At 47.2% G+C, this 16,768-nt stretch overlaps 1 protein-coding gene across 1 annotated transcript in view; it reads right to left on the minus strand.

Moving 5' to 3' along the window:
* Positions 1–16,768, minus strand: part of LOC134498265 (maestro heat-like repeat-containing protein family member 7) — a 29,617-nt gene that overhangs the window by 12,299 nt on the left and 550 nt on the right. Inside the window, exons 2-11 of the mRNA XM_063304340.1 lie at positions 15,375–15,519; positions 12,932–12,988; positions 11,367–11,462; positions 8,934–9,038; positions 7,865–8,000; positions 6,505–6,620; positions 5,547–5,699; positions 2,412–2,608; positions 1,587–1,716; positions 123–301 (exon numbers count right to left, since the gene is read on the minus strand). Of these exons, the coding sequence (XP_063160410.1) occupies positions 123–301; positions 1,587–1,716; positions 2,412–2,608; positions 5,547–5,699; positions 6,505–6,620; positions 7,865–8,000; positions 8,934–9,038; positions 11,367–11,462; positions 12,932–12,988; positions 15,375–15,519 (1,314 nt within the window). The remainder of the gene's footprint in view (positions 1–122; positions 302–1,586; positions 1,717–2,411; positions 2,609–5,546; positions 5,700–6,504; positions 6,621–7,864; positions 8,001–8,933; positions 9,039–11,366; positions 11,463–12,931; positions 12,989–15,374; positions 15,520–16,768) is intronic.

The following is a 16,768-nucleotide window of genomic DNA, read 5'->3' on the forward strand; positions in this document are numbered from 1 at the left end:
AATCATCCCCCCATTTTAAGAGGCTGCCTAGGCTAAGAGCTCAGCAGCGGGAGACAGCATCATGTAATGCCAAATAGGCTGGGGATTGGGACGGGAGATGAGGATTCCCTACAGAGCTGCACCTGGCTGGGCTTCTGGCCTGCTCACACGGCTTCGGGAGGAAATCCATGTCTGGCAAAGCTTCTCTCCGACTGCTGAAATGAAGCTCCACCAGGAACGTCATCAGAAGCTCTGGAAAAAGGCGCTGGATGGCTTCCTTGGATTCGGGAACGGAGATCACCTCGTAGAGAGCCTGGGTTAACTGCAGTGGGATGGGGGAGAAGGAAAGGGGTGGAGATGGCTCTTCAGCAGAGCAGGATCTAGTCCACCTTTGCAGGGCAGGTGACCTGGTTCTTCTGAGAGGCCCTACACCGCCCATCTTGGAAGACGGCTTTTGGGCAGAGACTGTTTCAGGTGAGGACCCTGAGGTCCAGCTGAACTCCCAGTGAGAGTGTGGACACCACCAAGCCTTTTTCTGTGCAGCATTAGGAGAGGGGATATTCCTGTCTTCTGGACTTGGAGACAGCCCTGGTGGTCTCTCATCCAAGTATTAACCAGGCCTGATCTTATTGAGCTTCCAAGCCAGCTTCTGGGCAGCAACTGAAATTAAAGTCTCCCTTGGGTCAGGCTCTACTTTTGTAAACTCCAGAGACACCTCCTTGCATTATGGGTTTGCCATTGACATCTTCTAGGAGGTTTTTCAACTTTCCCATCAGCCTAGGGATTTCCTGGTGGTGTCCACTCCAGGCATTAAGCAAGTCTGACCCTACTGAGTTTCCAAGACCAGGCAAAATTGGCAGATGTTGCCACCTGCTGGGAGGAAGGTGTATTTCTGGAACAGAGCTCTGCTACAGGTCCTTTCCGAATTTCTTACCCTTTCACTCCCCTAGGAGGACAGTCCCTAGAGCATGCTTTTTGCAGTAGAAGGAAATTTATCTTAAAGATTTTTTTCTAGGTTTGTAGGGGTTTTGGGATGTGCTAAACAGCCTCATCCCAGAGATGGGAAGGATGGGAGTCCATTGAAGCTCCTGAGGGGCACCAAGTTAGTAAAGGCAGCTTTGGGAAGCAATTTTGAGCTGTGGGGTTTCCCTTAATTTCTAATCAGGACATTTCACCTAATGGGTGGAGAAAGTTCTGAGAAATAGCTAGAATTGGCCATTCCAAACTTGGGGAAAGCCAGGGCTGTTCCCAGGGCGTACAGTATGTGTCAACTAAAGATGGCCAGGAACATCTGACCCTACTGAGTTTCCAAGACCCAAGTTGGGTCTTCCAAGGCATGGGAAGACCTGTATCTTCTTTACGTATGTTGTTATGACTCAATGAGGTCTCTGGCTTTAATGTTGGCTATCTCCCCCCACCCATTTTTAATTTTTCTGTTTCATTTCCCTGGCCATCTTGCATGGTGAAGGGGTAGAATAACTCAAAGGTTGGCCAACCATTTTTGTGACCCTGAGATTGGCCTAAAAAGGTACCGGCCCAAATTATGGACTCAGTGAAACCAGGACCTGGAACCCAGCTGTCTCCGAAAGAGGCGAGGCTTAACTCACAGAGATGGATTGGGAAGAAGCCTGCAGCTCCATCTGATGGTGGTTCTTTAGCCTGGCGAGCAAGTTCTCCAGAAGCTGTTCTTCTACAACTTCCTCAGTTGAGAGGGTCCGCCATAGCTCAGATGAACTGCTGCAAATGGGAGGAAGGTTGGAGTAAGGGCCAAGGTGGGATGCTTTTTAGATCTCGGCCTCCCTCCTTTAGGGGCACATCGCTCACGTCCCTCCCAATGGGTGGATGTCATCCAAGGGATCCGATTTTTTTTAAGCGACTTGTCATTCCAAACGATCTATAAGCTGAGTTCATACAACATGCTAGTCTAGGCTACTATGGGGCTGGGTAGCTGATGATTGTTATGGGGACCTGACTTTTGTCTTAGTATGGTGTGTAAACTACACCATCACATTAAGCTATCATATGGCTTATTTGAGGGGGCAAAGCAGTTAAGTTTTCTTAACCTGGGTTTAGGAGTTAACATGTCTGAATCAGGCTATAACATACCTTACTAGCAATCCAAACGGCCTGTATGGATCACAGTGGGACATGCTCCCTCTTGAACTGATTGATTGGGTTTGTTAAGGCCACCCAACTGCAAGAAAACTCTGGGTGGGTTGAATCCCAGTTCTCTCTTGCTTTCTCCTGATGGGGCCTTCAAATGCATCCAACCCACAACTCCTGAATGCCATGGGCAGTTCTGGCTGAGAATTATGGGAGTTACCATCACAACACATCTGGAGGAGGTCTTAGGCCAACCCTTATGCTTGGGGTTGGCTGAAGGCCCCAAAGAAGGAGCAGAAGAAGTTGCCATAAAAACACAGCATTGCTACAATTTTCGTACTAGGGCTGAAGGATGCGTTTGGCACCTGTCTGTCGGGAAGGAATGTTCCAGAAGACTCGAGATGACTGTGTCTAAGTGCTCGGTCCTGCCCGCGAACATCCCCACAAACTTCATCAGCAGTTTTCTGGTGCTGGGCCGACGGATCAGGTCCAAATGGCTGCAGATGCCTTCTATAATGTCGGGTACCTGGAAGGACAGGAGGACTTGGAGGGAGAAAGCTTCAAGAAGAGGCACATCTGTTTAGAGGGCAGCCCTGTGGCTGTCACTCATGCGAGAAATCACCTGCTCCCTTCAACTCAACTTTCTCCAAAAGGTTCTGCTGTTGTGATGGTCTGGAGGATGTCCTCGAGAGGCAGGAGGAGGAGGAAGAGGAGAGGCAGGCTGTGCCATGGCCAGATAACAGGCAGCAATGGGGAGGTGGCAAACATCTCAGAAGGGGCCCTCCCTAGTTTATTGGACTGTAAAGGCGAGCGGGGAGTGATGTCCTTTCAGACTTGCAAGATTGATGTCAGCCCTTAGAGGTAGTTCAGACAAGAAGTTCCAACCATGAGTACTAACTCTATTGTAAGGTTACAGTAAAAGAATCTTGCAAGTCTGAAAGGACATCTCTCCCCCCTCACCTTTACAGTCCAAGAAACCGGGGAGGGCCCCTTCTGAGATGTTTGCCACCTCCCCATTGCTTCTGCGGGCTGATCTGCCTCTTATCTGGCTGTGGCCTCGTCTGCTGCTGCTGCTGCTGGTCCTCCTCCTCCTGCCTCTCAAGGACATCCTCATAGGCCATTATAGCTATCTACTTCCTTGCCTACCTATGTTAGGTCATCAGAAGCAGATGACATCCCATCATATTTTTCAACACCTCAACCAGGGGAGGCTGTGCACAACCTGTGCCAGTGGTTGAACATAATGGATGGGAGCCCACCAGCTGAACCTAGGATAGACGCTCTGAGGTTAGAAGTCTTCTGAGTTTGGGAAGTAGGGGGACTGTCAACTTGAGATGGACTTACCCTCCTGAAGGAACAGCCCATGTTGTTGTGGTTGAAGAACATAGGTGCCTCAGAGGGCAATAAAATAAATGTTCTTTAAGGGAATCTGTTCTTGAGTTTTGTAGGGTACATCAACCCTTGGATATGGCTTGGTAACAGACTGGTGTCCTGTGCAGATCTTTTAACTGTGGTGTAATATGTAGTCCAGCTGTTCTTTCCTTCACTGTACTGGCACGTACCCTGGGCCTCCTCTCTCCCTCTCTCTCTCTCATTCTCTCTTTTATAATTTTTATTGAAAATCTTTATTACAGTAGTAAAAGCAAATACAAACTAAACTCAGAGAAAGAAAGAGAAATAGAAAAAATGAAAAGTGCAACGAAAGAAAAAGAAAGTAAGATAAAGGAAAAGAAAAGAAAGAAAGGACTTCTGATCTTTATCACAAAAACAAATTTCGTAACTCTTTAGCCCTATAAGGTTACAAACAAATATATCTTCTTCCTCTTACCCATCCCTTATCTATCTGCAAATCCAGAGATCATCAACTTTTCAGTCCTGGTGTCAGCAAAAAAGTTTGTAAAGGGTTACCAGAACTTTATAGAAACTTGTCTTATTTTAAGCTTGACCCAACAAACCAACTTTATGTTCCTTCCTTTTACCTCTAACAATCTTGATCTTTAATTCATTCAGATTTTGTTGTAGATTTGGCCTCTCTTCAATTTTTATTTTTCCCATCCCAAAGGCTTCTTCAAGGTGTTAACAAACCTCTTTTGTGAATCCAGTAAAAAAGTCATTATCCAGGTCATTCTCTTGGTTTATCATTCATAATTCCATTTTGATTTTCAAAGCTTTAACCAACTTTTTTGTGTATCAGGTAGAAAGTCCTTATCAGGGACATTCTCCCTGTCATTTGTATTTCCACTTTAGCTTCTCTGTTGTATAAGCCATGCTTTTTAAAAAAAAAAAATCATCCAGTATTTCTGGTTCAACTACTTCTGCATCAGGTAAAATTAGTTTTGCATCTCTCATTCCTTCATTAGCATCTTTTGGACATAGTCTACCCATGGAAGCAGAAATTATTGTTGACATTGCTGACATTGTAGCTACTAATTTCTGGCTCTGTTCTTCGAAAATCTCCTGAAGTATTTCAAATGTTATAGCATTTTGTGTCATTTTGTAAATCCCTGTACTAACTGAAAACCAAAGGCAAGTTTACACTTTTTTTCCCCTTTTTCTCTTCTGCCTGGAATCCTTAGTGTCCAGTTTCTGAAATCATAAGGTCTCAGATCTCTGTCATGACTTAAGATAGGCCAAACAATTTGGATCCCATGGAAATCTGTTTATTTTATTTATTTATTTCCAAAACCTTAAAGTAAAAGTCTCAATATTCCAAATTTGTCTGGACCCTTAATTTGTTTATAACTTTCTTAGATCAAAGTTTTATTTAGTTTTTTTGCTGTTGATTTCCAATTCTTTAAATTCTTAAACTTAGGGTTAATTTTTCTTCTGTTCAAGAACAAAGGAAAACTCACCAGGTGGCTTTTCAGATTTGTTGTTCCGAAGATCTCTAACAGCCTTTGGATAGTTAAATCAGCAACTTCCGAAAGTGATTAGTAAGTGAGGTTGGTGAACCCAGCGTCCTTTCAAAGGCTCCGCTGCAGTTTTGTGCATGATGGCTGATCCCTCCATCTACTGGTGCTCAGACCTGCAGGACACTGCTGACCTGTGGTCTCCTCATGAGGATCAGCCGTCCGGAGCACATGTGGGCAATCTGCTGTCCTCTCCTTGTCCGGAAAGGTTCTGAAGAACCAATCCACTTGCTGTATTTTGGTCTTTGCTGCGGTCATCGTCTCCGCTCTTCACAGAGACCTGTTTAGCTTGCCGTGCCTCCCTTGGAAGTCAGTCCCCCGACCACATTCTTCAGCACTGTTGTTGCTTTTAATCCAGTCCCAAAGGGAGTCCCGCATAGAGCACTCTTGAAGTTACACACACATAAATTGCCTTGAGAAAACAGCCCTACTTAGTGTTGGGTGCAGCTGGGGTAGCAGAGCAGCTGGAAAGAGGTGCTGCTGGCCCCAAAGGCCACCTGGGCCTCCAGTGATGGATCCAGGAGCTTTCCCAGGCTGTTGGGAAATCTCACTCACCTTTTCTATTTCTGGACCACAGTTCCTGGCAATGCTGGCAAGAAGGGCCTCCGTAGTGGCAGAAGACCAATTACTGCAGGCCTCGGTCAGCCTGTCCAGAGCAGTCAGGATGAAATCTGTTTTCTCTCTGGGGCTGAAGTAGACACCAAACACCTGGGGGAGGACAGAGCAGGAAGAAGGAGTCTTCTCCCCTCCCCTCCCCTCCCCCTCCCTCCCTCCCTTCTTCCTTCTCTCTCATTTTCTTCTTTCTCCTCCCTCCCTCCCTCCCTCCCTTCCTTCCCCTCCCTCCCTCCCTCCTTCCTCCCTTCCTCCCTCCTTCCTTCCTTCCCCTCCCTTCCCCTCCCCTCCCCTCCCCTCCCCTCCCCTCCCCTTCTTTTCAAATAAAAGTGGAACCCGGACTGGATGTTTGGCTACATTTTCCACTCATTCTGAAATGGTTTTTAAAAAGTCGTTTGATCCTTTATAAAGATGCTTAAAGCCCCAAAGGGCTGAGCTCTGGGTGTTCTCAGGAACGGGGTCACCCCATCCCTTTCTGAGCACTCCCTAAGATCTGACAGACCCCCTTCTCTGTGGCCTGACTGCACGGCTCAATGGTCACGCCTAACCTCTGGAATGCCTTGCCTCAGGGTGCTGCTACAGTCTTTAGGAAGGTGTTCTCCTTCCAAACGATATACATTTTTGAAAAAATTATCTCCCTCCTTGGCCTGTTTTTTTTTTTTTTAATGAGATAGTTTTGTAATTGTAAATAGCCTTTAACCAAAAATTGATCTCTCAGACGTGCAACTTTCTGTTTTGGTCTTAAAAGCCGTAAGCGACTCAGGTGCATTTTTAGGGTGGGACAGAAACCCTCAGGCAAGTGAAACAAATAAATAATGGCCAACATTTCAGGGTTTTTCATGTGACTTCTCCGTTAGGGCCAGCGCTGGTAGTGGTGTGGGGCTTCATTCATTCCACATACCTCAGCGACTCTGGAAGGGTTTTTGAGAAAAACCAGCGGATTCCAAGTTTCCAGAAATTCCTTGTGCTTCCACTTAATGGCTTCGGTGTGGATGTTATTCTCGTCTAATCTTGCAACTGGCACACAGCAGAATCCAGCGTTAATCACCGTGCCCCACTCCTGTGGAACTTTTGGACCTCTTAAACGAGTGGGCTGACTTCACACAACATCTTAACCCAGTGTTGCTCAACCTCGGCAACTTTAAGATGCGTGGACTTCAACTCCCAGAATTCCCCAGCCAGCAAAAGCCTGACAGGTGGGTCTCGGGGCTTCAGGTGTTTACCTTAATCGCCATGTCAGCCCCACTGGCTGATTCCTCAGGCCATTCCTTAAACCCGATCCTCAGTCTGAGCCACCCACAGTCCAGAGGCTGCTTTTCTGAGACTCCCATTGAAAAAACCTTGGAAATTCCAAGCCCTGCCCAGACGGGTGATGCAGCCTCCTCATTTACACACTCACACCACCCACTGCAGCCTTATGAATGATCTGCATCATGAACTAAATACAGGTAGTCCTCGACTTACAACCATTTGTTCAGCGACCGTTCGAAGTTATGATGGCACTGAAAAAAGTGACTTACGGCCGGTCCTCGCACTTACGACCGTTGCAAGGTCCCCACGGTCATGTGATCAAAATTCAGGTGCTTGGTGACCAGCATGCATTTACAACAGTTGCAGCATCCCAGGGTCACGTGATTGCCATTTGCAACCTTCCCAGCCAGCTTCCAACAACAAGTCAATGGGGGAAGCTGGGTCTGCTTAATGACCCTGTGATTTGCTTAACGACTGTGGCAAAATAGGTCATAAAATCGGACATGACTCACTTAATGACTGCCTTGCTTAGCAATGGAAGTTCTGGTCCTAATTATGGTTGTAAGTTGAGGACTACCTATATGATACCTATATGACTTCATTACAGAACTTTACCACAAGGCCAGCCATTGCCCCAGACTCAGAAATCTGTTTTCCTAAGGATCACCTCTGTTAGGAATATTGGAAACTGTTCTCAATTTGCCTTGCGCTGCTCACAAGCGTAGGTTTTATTGCACGCTGGCACTTTTCCCAGTGAAAAATGAACGGTGCCTGGAGGCATCTCTGTCACTGACAATGGGATCAATGATCACCAGAGATGGAAGGTTCCCCTTCATTGGATCTGAACAAAGAGAGGCCAGACAGGCATCTGCCTGGGATGCTTTAATCTGGACCAAGCTGGGGGGCTGGACTTGATGACCTCTAGGATCCCACCCACCTGGGGGATTCTGTGAAACTTTTCCCCCCCACCGTGAGGGAGACCAGACATGGCCTCAGCTTAGCTCTCTTACTCTTTTGGCCCAGCACAATGGACAGGAGAAGGTGGACGCTCTTGGCAGCCTTCGAGCTGATTGACTTGACAGGGTCCCCGCAGCAGATTCCCAGCACGGCTACAAGATGGCCAAGGTGGGAGAATTTGGACATCGTCTGAGGGGAGAGAAATGAGCAGAGAGTTAGAAGGAAGGAGGGGCAATCTCTGATTTTGCCCAAGGAGGGTGGCATGTCTTGGCCTGGGATCTGCCATTTCCACCCAGAAGTGGTTTGGGGCAAAATTTGGAGCAGTCTCAAAATACGTCCAAATCTTTGTTTTGAACCCAGTTTGCTGGGTGGAGAAACTTGTCTTTGGAGTCGGATGCGGCGGAAAAGTATTTTTAAGAAATAAGTGAAAATGAATCCGTTACAAATACACCATGGTCTGAAATGTTTCCAGCCCGCCCCAATTTCCTTGGAGGCAAAACTGAACCTCAAATGGTCCAGTTCCTTCTCTCCCCCAGCCCATCACGATCCTGATTCAAGACAAGCCCTTCCCCACAGTTCTGAACTCGAGGAAAAAACACTCAGTGGGAGTTTGCATCATTGAAACAGCAGCAGTGGGGAGGGAGGGGTTAAGCCCTCCTCCCCACATTGCCTGCTGCTGACAAAAATGGCCCTTCTCCAGGGGTGTCTGCGGGGAGGGTCGAAATCTGCACGATGGTGGGCGTGACACCATGACTGATGCCCCACACCTTTTATATGTGTGTTCAAAGGGGGCACTGCACTGCAACCACCTTATTGCAGAAGAGGAAGCCCCCCCAATGCCCCTGCCTTTCTTCCTGTGTAATTAAGAAATGCCTGCTGACACTCATCTTTGGCCATTGTTGATGGAGCCTCCTTCCTGCAAATGACCTAGATCAGTGTTTCTCAACCTCGGCCACGTTAAGACGGGTGGGCTTCAACTCCCAGCATTCCCCAGCCAGCCAGGCTGGCTGGGGAATGCTGGGAGTTGAAGTCCACCTGTCCTAATGTGGCCGAGGTTGAGAAACACCGTATTAAACAATACCGCAAGTTTTTTCCCATGGTGACAGATTTCCAGCTACTCACATCCAGCTGCAATTTGCTGGCGACAAAACTGAGGAGCGAGGCGCTGCTCCAAATGGCCCTCTCGCGCAGGTCCACCTCGGGTGACTGCAGCCAAGGAACCATAAGCTACGTGGGAGTAAGGGACAGGGACAAGGAAAAAAAAAGAGCTTTAGGGTGGAGTCACTGGTCATTTGGGCACAAGGTCCGCATAGTTAAAGCAATGGTGTTCCCTGTAGTAACACATGGCTGCGAGAGCTGGACCATAAGGAAGGCTGAGAGAAGGAAGATCGATGCTTTTGAACTGTGGTGTTGGAGGAAAATTCTGAGAGTGCCTTGGACTGCAAGAAGATCCAACCAGTCTATCCTCCAGGAAATAAAGCCAGACTGCTCACTTGAGGGAATGATATTAAAGGCAAAACTGAAATACTTTGGCCACGTAATGAGAAGACAAGACAGCTTGGAGAAGGTGCTGATGCTAGGGAGAGTGGAGGGCAAAAGGAAGAGGGGCCGACCAAGGGCAAGGTGGATGGATGACATTCTGGAGGTGACGGACTCGTCCCTGGGGGAGCTGGGGGTGTTGACTGACAGGAAGCTCTGGCGTGGGCTGGACCATGAAGTCACGAAGAGTCGGAAGCGACTAAACGAATAAACAAAATGGTGATGGAAGATCAAACTGGACACGCTGTGGCTGTGGAAAAGAGGCAAAGGGCAATGCCTGTGATTCACAAGAACTAGGGGCTGCCAGGGGTTTCTGCAGAGCATAGTCAAAAAAGTCAAGATGGCGGCCACAAGGGTGCGATTGAAAGTCAAGGAGGTGGCCATGAGGGTGCAATCAAAGCTCTGCATGGCACATCATTTTCTTCCCTCCCTCCCTTCCTTCCTTCCTTCCTTCCTTCCTTCCTTCCTTCCTTCCTTCCTCAAATTAATTCCTTGCCCATCTCACTCTGAGAGCGACTCTGGGTGGGGTAGTAAGATAGGAATAAAACCTTAAATAAAGGTACAATAAAACAGTAAAAACAGTAAAACAATACAATCAAAACAGTCTCCTTAATGAATAATATGTTCCAAAAGATGGGTGGTAAATAATTCTTGATTTAATTTAATTAATTTACTTAGGTGTGTGGCATGTAGAACACAGGCAGAACTTCAGTTGGGCAGTTGCGGCTGCCATTCTGATTCTTTCGACCACATCCTGCAGAGCCCCCTTCAGGGATAAAAGATCCTGAGTGCCTGCTGGTTTTCCTGATGACCCTACCACCCTGTTATGGGGATCAGAGGGGCACCCATGAAGGGAGGGGGAATCCAAAACATCAAGATGGCGGTCACAACTGCGTGATTGGAACCCTGACCCTTTGGAGGGGCATCTTGACTTTTTGGACCTCCTCTTGGCCAAAAGCCAAGGGCGGGGTGGGCGGGGGAATATCTTTGTACACCAGCTTTATTAGAGAATAATTAGAGAATCTTTACTGGAGAATCTCCATCTCTGTGTCTCTTTCATGCCTTTTCTGGTGCAGACACACCATTGCGGGCTAATTATTAATTGAAAGGAAAACCAATTAAAAGAGAAGCCTGAACTAGTCGAAAATTAGCCCCCCCCCCCCAAAAAACCCTAATAAAATGATCTGAGAGACACACAGAAGATAATACCTTCCAACTAAATAGTGCTCTACCTGGGGAGTGGTAGCCTTTCTGAAGGTCTCCATCTCTCCACCGAGAAGGGCAGGGCGGGCACAAGAATTCAGACTTCCACCATTTAGGTGTCGGGGAGCCCAATCCTCCTCTCCCCCCGCCCCTCACCAGGCAAGACATACTGTAGAGAAAAGCTTCCCCATCAGGGGCAGAAGCCTGGTCAGAAGAAAGCTACAGGAGTACATTTTTCAGGGTCCCCAATAAGCAGGGCCACAACTAGGGTCTGTGTTACCCAGGGCAAACATGGATTCCATGCCCATTTTGGCGCCCCCCCAAGCGCTCATTTCAGCATCCCCCCCTGGTGCGGCACCTGGGGCACTTGCCCGCTTGCCTCCCACAAGCAGGTGGGAAAAGTGCTGAGGGTCAATTCTACCTTCAATAAAGCCTTAACAAAATGGGTTAAAACCACAAAGGAGGAGGTCCGGATTAGACATCAGGAGGTCCTTCCTGACTGTAGGAGCTGTCAGCCGGTGGAACAGGCTGTCACATGAAGTGGTGACTTCTCTTTCGCAAAAGGTCTTCAAAGGAGGCTGGAGAGGTTTATCTATCAAAGATGCTTGAGTGGGGTTAGACTTTATGACCTCAAAGTTCCCTTCCAACTTTGAATCCTGTGATTCTAAACCCAGCATGTCTGGAGGCCATCAGACTGGGGAAGGTTCTCTCACGCCTTACTTACGTGCATACAATACCTAATAAATGACAAAAAAAACACAACCACCCAGAACAATAATAAGAATAAGAAGATCTTCCTGCCAAATAGCTTACTTGCAAGATCCTTTCCATCTCTGAAGGAACTGGATTCTCCACCATTAGTTGCTGGAGCATCTCACTGAAGGTTTGATAGGTTCCAATGAAGAGAGTCTGGGAGATACAAATGGCAAGTTCAGGATGGAGGGAGTAAAGCGTTTGGAAACGATGAGCAGTCCAGAGAGGAAATGACCATCAAAATCTTCGGCAACCCATCAAACCCATCAAAATCTTTGGCAAATGATTGCGCATTTTTCATCACCCAACTCGGTAGCATCATTAGTGTGCACTGATGGGTACCTACCTAGTTGGGTAATGAAATGTCTGCAAGCAAACAACCAAGCTCAGAGAGCACCAGGGACTCCAGATATTAACCTTGCTCCTTCCGTTCTGAGGCCATGTTCAAACTTTCCAAGCGGAATAACTCAGCTGCTTGTTTCTGCGTGGAAACATTCCGTAGAAGCAGCAAGCTTGCCCAGATGTTGCTGGGATCAAGATTTTAGAGTCCTAGCAAAACCTGTTCTTGGACGGGTGGGTCCTGTAGGAACCCCTGCAAAAGTAGGGGCTATGGTAAGGGAGGAAATGACAGGATGGAGGGAGCTCTCCATTGGTATCCACTCCATCTCCACGTGGCAGTTGTGTGGAGATCAGGAAGAGTGTAAGGATGGGCAACCTTCAACCCCAAGCCTTTGCCCTCCAAACTGTTTTTGGCCTCTAGAACACCCATGTCCTATCGTGGCTGAAAACCAGAAGAGCATACTGCCATTCTGAGGTAGGATGCACAAGGAAACTGTAACTATATTGAATCATAGGGTTGGAAGTGATGGAAGTCCTGGCAAATCCAGCATGCCTCATTAGCATGTGAATTAGCATGTAAATTGAGTTGTCCCACACTGCAATTCTGAGGAAGCTGTTTGTTGCCACGCCCACTTCCTCTCGCTCTCTGTTCCTCCTTCTTCCATCGACTGAACAGGCAGCATGGATGCTGCTCTCTTCATCAGGGCCACGTGCTTGGGCCTTGATGAAGGATTCTGCCCCTTTTCTACCACGCAGCCCTTGGCAGCTGTAGGGCTGAGAGTTTAGGGTGAATTAAGTTTAGAAAGAACAGAAGATACAAGGAACTTCATTTTCCACCAAGATGGATGTAGCAGAAGCAACAATAAAATCACTAAAAAGTCCTTTTACTTCTTAACCTAATGTGTCAAAGCATGTGGTTCTTTATGCTTGGGAGGGCTGAATGTGTAAGATAATAACCTGTGTCTCTCTGATGTGCTTACTGAAGCTATCTAAGATAATTTCCTTTTTTGTGCAGATTCTCAGCTGTGTTATAAGCTCTGCTCCATTTCAGTGGTTCTAGCAGGCCACTAAATTGGCTTCAGGAAGGACCTTAGAGATCTTCTACATCAACCCTCTACCCAATAAAATATGTATATATAAATTAATAAATAAAAGGCCCCAAACATCACAACCCAGCTCTAGCCACGTCTGATGAGATGTTCCCGCCCACTGTGCAGTTCTTCTCTCCCTTCCCAATCCCCAAATTGCCCATCCTTGGTTTAATGAAGAACACTGGCTTAACTTACAGATGTCTGATTCCCATCAAGTTCAAGGTCCATGAAGCAGGCGATGGCAAAGACCTTCTGGGAGAAAACGGCCATCCCAGAGTAGATAAATCCACATAGACTGACTTGGGGGCAGGTTGGACGAAGATTCTGGCATCACGTAGTACCCAGCTTTGTACTATGCTTTGGTTTGGATCTTAACCCGAACTGACTCAAGCTAACAACTAATCCTAAAATTGTAATTTGTCTGAGTTGGAAGGGACTTCAGAGGTCATCTAACCCGACCTCCTGCTCCGTGCAAGGATCTACTGAACCAGCTCTGACCAGTGACCATCCAGTCCCTGCTTGAGAACCTCCAGCAAAGTCCCCCAATTCTAGGTGGGCTGTTGGATTGCTTAACAGCTCCCACCAGAAATTCCTGCTGAGATTTAGCCTGGATCTCCTGGATTTTATATTCAGTCCACCAACCCTTTCTTCCTCTTGGTTTCAACAGAGAACATGTTGGTCTAAACTTGCACATAGCAGCACTCTGGATATTTGGAGACCGCTCGTTTCAAATCTCCACCTTCTCGTTTTCAAGCTAAACACGCCCAGATCTTGTAACTATTCCTCATTGGGTCTAGTTTCCAGACCCTTCATAAACCTCTTAGCTCTCCTCAAATCCAGTGCCTCTACATCCCTTCTAAAGGGGGATGCTCAGAACTGGGCACCAGACCCCAAATGCAGTTGTGAGAAAAAGGGGGGGTTGCAATGTTGTTTTTGCAAAAGGTTATTTCTACAATAGAACAGAACTTGCTTTTTCAGTAAATTGCCAAATGAAGCTTGCTTTTCTAGTAACTTGCAAAACTAAGCTTGCTTGTCAGTATGTTGAGGATGTGGGATATGTGGTCAGGGGAACAGGAGACTGTTTCTCCATAAGGGCAGGTATAAAGGGAATAAGCTGCCCAACCAATGCTGAAAATAAGCTCAACACCAGTACTAGCAAGCTTTGTGGTCAGACAAGACCCTGACCTACTTGCTCCAAGGGGGCTAGTTGCCTTATAAGGAAAAGAATAAATAGGGGATTGGGGGAGGTAAAAAGTGAGGAATGGGAGATATAAACAAAGGCAGGACTTCCTGCAAACTCTAAGGCGTCTCGGATAGGCTGTGAACTCCCAAGTACCTGTCCAGTGGGGAACAGGAGGAGGGATTCCACCAGCCGGGGGTAGGGAATAAAACTGCATGCTTTGTGTGAAGGGGTGCGCCTAGTTTGGCTGGGCACCCGTCCTTGCAAGAACGTTAATAAAACCTTTTTGCTGCTTCTCAAGACTTCGTCAAATTTATTCAGTGAGTACGATTCTCACACAGCCTAACCAGTGCAGCTAAGATCCATATAGTCCCCCTATGGAAGTTCTCAATTTCTGCAGGTTTTGAAGAAGAGGTTGGACAGGCTGCTTGGGCATGATTTGAATTGGTTTTCCAGCACAGTGCAGAGGTTGGGCTAGATCAGTGTTTCTCAACCTTGGGACCTTTAAGATGTGTGGACTTCAACTCCCAGAATTCCCCAGCCAGCATAGCTGGCTGGGGAATTCTGGGAGTTGAAGTCCACACATTTTAAAGGTCCAAGGTTGAGAATCACTGGACTAGATGATCCATGTGGATCCAGATAGTCCCTTCCAACAGTGATTCGGTGAATACCATGAAACTACTCCCGTGACCTGGACTTGTTGCTTGGTTAATCTTGTTGGAAGTCCTGGCAAAGCCAGCATGCCTCATTAGCATGTAAATTGAGTTGTCCCACAATGCAACTCTGAGGAAGCTGTTTGTTGCCACTCCCACTTCCTGTCTCCCTCTCTTCCTCCTTCTTCCACCCAGGGAGAAGCAAGCATGCTGCTCTGCTCTCCATTCATCAGGGCCACGTGCTTGGGCCTTGATGAAGGATTCTGCCCCTTTCTTCCACACAGCCCTTGGCAGCAAAATAGGGCTGAGGCAAACTAAGTATTTAGAAAGGAAAGAAGAACAAAGGAACTTCATCTTTTCCACCAAGATGGATGTAGCAGAAGCAACATTAAAGTCACTAAGAAATTCCTTTTACTTATCTTAACCTCATATGTCTAAGTGTGTGATTCTTTAAGCTCGGGAGGGCTGAATGTGTAAGATCAATAACCTGAGTTTCTCTGGCGTGCTCATTGAAGCTATCTAAGGTATTTTTCTTTTTCTGTGCCAGCTTCTCAGCTGTGTTATAAGCTCTGCTCCATTTCAGTGGTTCTAGCAGGCCACTAAATTGGCTTCAGATCTGTGGCTGAGGAAGGATTGGCCCGATAGCTCATCGTGCTACCGGTCAACATAAACACCATAACTACCAATGCATACGGACCTTGCCACTGAAGCAACCACTAGAAGCAGGGCAGAGAGAGAAGAGCCGTCCATGCATGATGGGAAGCAAGTGATCAAGTCTGGAATATGCAAAGGAAGACAAGGGCACCTTTGTGAACTGAACCATAGAAGAGTCCATGTCTCCCTCCTCCTGTCCTGCCTTCACCGGGGACAATGAGAAGACGCTCTTGAAGAAAGTCCGGAGTAAGAGACCCTTCTTGTAGGACCCCATTGTCTTCATGACGTGCCTCTTGCTGAAGGAAATGAAAAGCACAGAAGGGGTTTGTAGGACCGTTAGGCAGTCCTACGAAAACTCGTAATGTTGAGTCAGTTCACAAACTTGCAAGGAGCCGGAATGAGAGATCGCCTCCTTTGGCTGCTCCTGCTGGAGAGGGATTTTCAGAAACCACAAAAACCTCTAGTGTGGGTTTTTTAGGGTCTGAACTGAATCTAGGAATGGAGACCAGAACCTGAATCTAGGAATGGAGATGGTGTCATCTGATAGCTTAGGTGTTTTTCAAACTTGGCAACTTTAAGATGGGTGGACTTCAACTCCCAGCATTCCCCAGCCAGCCTGACATGACATGAACAGGAGTGTCACACAAATCGTGGCCAAGATGGTTGTCGGGACCCTATTCATCAATGGACTCCATCAGGGAGGGAGTTGGTGACTGGGTTCACCATCATGCTAAACCATGGCTTGAGGGAATGGGCCACAATTGGCCAGGATCAGCCAACCTGTGGAGTGATAAACTGTGATTGCAAAGCTGATGGGGCTGGGTTCTGACCGCACGTGGCTGAAACCAGGTAAAGCATGTGGTGATCTAGCAGGGAGAACAGGGGGCAATTTTCTGCCTTGGCTGGAAGAAAGTTGCTGAACTAACCAGAACTCAGTGCTGATATTATTCTCTTTCTGGCTTCTGAGGCTATGAAAAAGAGCGTTCCCACCAGGGGCAGAAATAAAAACATTTGTAAATGCTTAACAGCATCTTTCCTCCTTTTCCCATGGCACAGTTTTTGCTTAGGGATTTCTCGATAATAGCCAGGGCTTGGGAGAACGAGCATGGTTTGGCTGTCCTTGTTTGAACCCTGCATCCTGTTTCCAGAATGGATTCCTAAATAGCTCCAGGAGCAGCTGATGACTCAGACGCTGCCTTCCTTTAGCAGGATGGTGAGAAACGAAGAAATAGCAATTAGATAGCCAGCTGGGAATTTGAGGTTGTTGAAACTCACTTCCCTTCCATCTGGACTCTGAAAATCCCATTCTCCTTGAAGCTAAACCTTCCATGTTTCCAGGTACCTTTTTGATCAAGGAAAAATTAACGCCATGATCACTCCTTCCACTCCTTCTACTTCCCTAGAACAGGTTCACATGTTGCACTAAGCCAGTGTTTCTCAACCTTGGCCGTTTTAAGATGGGTGGACTTCAGCTCCCAGAATTCCCCAGCCTCTATGAGCCCAGCCATTTTGGGTTGCAGACTGTGATTTGTGGCTTACTGTGTG

This window comes from Candoia aspera, chromosome 5 (assembly GCF_035149785.1).
Source record: "Candoia aspera isolate rCanAsp1 chromosome 5, rCanAsp1.hap2, whole genome shotgun sequence".
NCBI lineage: Eukaryota > Metazoa > Chordata > Lepidosauria > Squamata > Boidae > Candoia > Candoia aspera.